Here is a 4,785-nt window from a genome sequence, read left to right as displayed (position 1 = left end):
TAAAATTGTAGAGATAATTTTTTATATAAACATTTTTTCGTATCTTATATAATTTTTTCAAGAGATATTCGCCTAGTTTTAAATTAAAATGAGATACTCTATATATATATGTATATTATACACATAAATTATAATATTATAATATATATTATATAATAATTTATATACACACTTATCAATAAAGATTCAACTTATAATAATTTTATCGTGCTTTCAGCATGTAACTAGATTATGACAGCGATGGATTCTGATTCTGAGAGTCAAGATAGCGATGATGGACGGCGATTTCGTTTCGAAGCTACGCGTAAGGATTCGGCCGCGACTGTGGATACTACGGACCGAACAAAGACACCTAAGAGACATAAATCATTATCCCATGGCGAGAACTATCAGGATAGGAAAGAACGATCCAAACACGAGAGCAAAACGGATGACAAGGATTTCAGACACTTCACAAAGCATTCGAAACATGAGTTGAGAAACTTAAAACAGGAGGATAGTAAAAATTCGCACAAAGACCACAGGGAAAACAGATCTGGATTCACTACGAACGACAGAGGCTCCAGAAATTCCAACGGGAGTGACGCGAGAGAGAGATCGCGTGATTCGAAACGGCAATCGGACAGGGATCGAAGCGTCCACCGGATGCAACGATCGCGGGAACATTCGTACGAGAGAAACCATCACGACGAGCGAGCATCAAGTGATAAACACCGAGGTCGACCTCGAAACGAAAGACACAAGCATCGTTCTCGTGATAGGAGTCGAGATAGATCTCATCAGTCCAGTAGAGTCAAGTCTTCGAATGACGATCATCGGTCTCGAGAAGATCACGGGAGGCACGACTCTTCCAGGAAACTATCGAAGGAGAACAGGTCACAGAATTCAAGGGATTGTTCCTCGCCTAAGAACACTGAGCGAGAGCGCAGTCACAGTGAGACTCGCTCGAGCGAGAATACTAAGAAGGATTCGTCGATAGAGACTCAAGATTGCAAGGATTTGGATCTATCGCAATTCGATGTTTTATCGGAGACCGATGAGAACATGTCCGACAGTCGGGATTCCGAGAGCCGAACATCGTCTCCGCACTCGCGTAAGATCAAGCTGAAAAGACATGATTCCGAAATCCGGACGGAAAGTTATGCAAAGCGAAAGAACGACGACGAAGACAGCACGAGAAAACTGCGGGAGGAATTAAAGGTAAAAAGAAGGAATTATGATCCGGCATCTAGTTCCAGTAATAATAATCCTAGTGCCGTTTCAGATTCCTTACTCAACTCTGCATCGCACGCGACACTCTTGGTAACGAGAGAGGCTTGTATGGACTCTGAGAGAGAAAAGTCTGAGTATCGTGAAGAGGAAAAAATGTTTATTTATGATAGTAATGTCGAATGTTCGAACTCGAGAGAGAGATATTTGCGCTCTAATGCTTCTTCAGATGAACATGATTACGAAAAGAATATGAATCAAGCCGGATCCACGTATGGTCCGCTTTTACCACCAGGATTCGTATCTAATGTGTCCGACGGTAATAAACTTGATTCCGAGATAAATATTCTCGAAGAGAAAATTAACGATGAGGTTGATGGAAAAAATATGAATTTTATTGGATCTCGTTTGCTACCTCAATTAAACGATCGTCAAAGCATAGAGCGAGAAGATGCAGTGGATGCTGTTTTCGGGCCAGCACTGCCACCACATTTGTTACAACAACAACGAAAGAAAGATTCGCTGGATAGAATTATCGGCCCTGTGCTACCTGATGTTCTGAAATCGTATGAAGACGATTTGATTGCGAATTCCGATGACGATTCTACGATAGGTCCTCTACCTGTGGATCATCCAGCTCTAAGAACTAGCCGCGTACACGAGCAATTAGATCTAAGAGCACAAAAAATTAGGAATGAAAAATATTCGGAAGAGGTAAAGAAAATTTTTTTCTTTTTTAGATGTACATATTTTTTTATTACCTAATTATCCTGAAAAAGATTTAAGTTTTTATTCTTGCTCTCGTTATTTGTATTCTTATAAAATTTTTTGTATACAGAATAATAGAGAAATAAAGTCGGATATTTAGTATAAGATAATTATCCAGTATCCGAATAAATTGTTATTGGGGATTATTAGTTTCGTCATCCAGAAAGAAATTTATATTTCAGATGGATATCGGAAATAAACGTGAGGAATGGATGACTGAGTTACCATCCGCTCAAGCTGCTAATCTTGGATTAGGCCCGCGCAAATTCAAGCTTCGAGATGGTCCAGATATGTCAGATAGATCATGTTGGACTGATACACCAGCACAAAAAGCTCGGAAGCAGATGGACTTGGTAAATATAAGAAATATGCTACTATACTATCTCTGTATACTATCTTCAATTACAAATGTGAGGTATTCTATTTATGTTACCATGAAAGTTTTAGAATTTTATGCATGTATAGTAGAATTCCATTTATCTAAATTGTCTATTAGGAAACAAGAAAATTTCGATAACTAATTAATTCGAATAATAAAGGCTCATTAGCCTTATTATCAGTACTTATTAGTTAATTATAATAGGAGTTGACGTTCAAAAAATTAAAGTCGACCACGTCGGACTCCTATTATCCGAATTATGGATAATAAGAGTTATAGTTTGTATAATGGAATATAAATGGAGTTCTACTGTATTAATGTTATGGCATACTTTTTAGGAAGCAAAAAGATTCAGAGAATCAGAGAAAAAACATGTAAATGAATATCACAAGGAAGTGGATAAAAGCAGAAAACATGAGAGATCGTTACTAGAAATGCACCAAAGCAAAATTGTCAAGAAAAAGAAGGTAACTTAATTCATCTTTTTAAGTTACAATCTTCAAATTATCAAATTAATTATTTCCATACATTCGCTGGAGTGTACTATATACATTTTATTCTTTAGAAAGAGGAAAAGGAAGCAAGACTGGAATATCAACGGACTGGAATATCAACAAGAAGGCCTTTTGATAGAGATATCGATTTACAAGTCAATCGATTTGATCAAGCACAAAAGAAGACTATTCTGATGAAAGCGCAGTTGCTCGACGATAGATTCTCACGAGGACAAATTTAACGAGTTCGAGTTTTCCTGGGGATAAAAAAAATTATAGTAACTGTAAATAATTGCAAATTGTAAAGGGAGTTATATTCTGTATTAAATACATTGAGATTTGCAAGTTGATCGATTTGATCAAGTAGAAAGAAAGAAAGAAACTACTGATGAAAATACAGTGGCTCGCGGCAATGGATTCTCGCATAGACAAAACGGACTTGAATTCTGGGAATAAAATTACGGTAATTTTGTAAATAGTTGTTAATGAAGCTTAGATTCTACATTAAATACACGGGAAATTGGCAGATATCGAATGTTGTTTGACGGTGCCTTGAATTAACAGAATTCTCGCCATCTTGACTGACAATTTTACATGAATGTTTTAGCAGAATGTCAGTTTCGTTATATCATCGTCATATTCATGTTCTTCTGATTGTGATTTTTTTTTTATAAGACATTTTTTACAAAAACGACATTTGCTGTGGATCAACTAACTTTCGTCAAATATTATTTCGATTTTAATCTCAGTTCTTCAGCTTTTTCCGAAACGAATGTATCGTTGTAAATTGTCATGGTTGGATTGTTGTTATTTTTATATTGCGGCTACAAATCGAATGTGTTGTTTTAGACAAAACTTTTCCCGTTGTGTGTCCTGCACATCGTATTTCATAATGTGCAACTTGCAACGAATTTGCATAAATTACAATCGAACGAAGGTTTTATAAATATTGTAATGTATATAATGTTGTTCTGTATGTAATGCATCATAAAAAAAGAAAACGACAGTGATGCACATGTCGTAATAATAATGATTGTACGGTACATTTCTGCTCGTATAAAATAGATATGCCATTCGTTGTTTGTTTGTTATTTTCTATAAGTGAAACAGTACAAAATATATAGTGCGACATTTAGCACTGTTGATACGTATCTTTATAGGAGGTACATATCGGCGTGGTTGTAGTAAATGCAAGTAAAACTGCATTGTCACACTTGTATTTTCGAGAATAGAAGATATATCACACTGATTTCACATACATGTTTTCAAAAGACGGTTCTATACTTTGGTAGGCCTGAAACATTTTAAGACAACAATTGAAACAATTGTAGTATCCCAAAGATCTCAAACTTCGTTAGTTTATTGATCTTTGTGAATCTGCTAACGCACTTTGTCATGGCACGAGATACGAATCGAACAATTATCAGATTTATATTTGATGATATAAATTTATTATGATGATTTATTATTTTCTGCCGAGAATTTATGTCAATCTTTGAATTTATACACACAAAAATAAAATATGTTTTGATTAAAATTATTTCACCGTTTTCTTTAACGTTTTATTTGCCAATTTGTCAATTAATTTTTATTTGATTGAACACAATGCAGTAGCGATTATTGTTTTAATGAAATAGAAGATAAAATAAATATGTAGTTTGCTATTGAAACTCGAAATATTTTTTCTATAGTTTTTAAATCGTACAGGAATTTTTTGAATAAATTTGCTAATCGCTGATTAAATAGCAAACTAAACACTCAGTTTATTTCTTTATACATTTTATCTTCTGTTTAAAGCGTTAATCAATACATTAATAAAAAATAATTTTATGATTTCAAGAATAAATCAAATATAAACAAATTGCAAACAGTTGGAATATACTTACCATTTAAGTTATAAAATGAGTTAATATCGCATTGTTCAACCCAATAAAA

General features: G+C 34.5%; 1 protein-coding gene across 2 annotated transcripts in view; it reads left to right on the top strand.

Annotated features, from left to right (window-relative positions):
• LOC108694482 (uncharacterized protein DDB_G0283697) overlaps positions 1 to 4,390 on the top strand; it is a 6,739-nt gene extending 2,349 nt beyond the window's left edge. For both annotated transcript variants that reach the window (XM_018204024.1, XM_018204023.1), the window contains exons 2-5: positions 218 to 1,923; positions 2,160 to 2,330; positions 2,695 to 2,823; positions 2,922 to 4,390. In XM_018204024.1, the coding sequence (XP_018059513.1) occupies positions 232 to 1,923; positions 2,160 to 2,330; positions 2,695 to 2,823; positions 2,922 to 3,092 (2,163 nt within the window). In that variant the 5' untranslated portion in view covers positions 218 to 231 and the 3' untranslated portion in view covers positions 3,093 to 4,390. The remainder of the gene's footprint in view (positions 1 to 217; positions 1,924 to 2,159; positions 2,331 to 2,694; positions 2,824 to 2,921) is intronic.
• Positions 4,391 to 4,785: the final 395 nt, after the last annotated feature.

This window comes from Atta colombica, unplaced genomic scaffold (assembly GCF_001594045.1).
Source record: "Atta colombica isolate Treedump-2 unplaced genomic scaffold, Acol1.0 scaffold12, whole genome shotgun sequence".
Lineage (NCBI taxonomy): Eukaryota > Metazoa > Arthropoda > Insecta > Hymenoptera > Formicidae > Atta > Atta colombica.
This window is presented reverse-complemented; position numbering and strand designations above follow the sequence as displayed.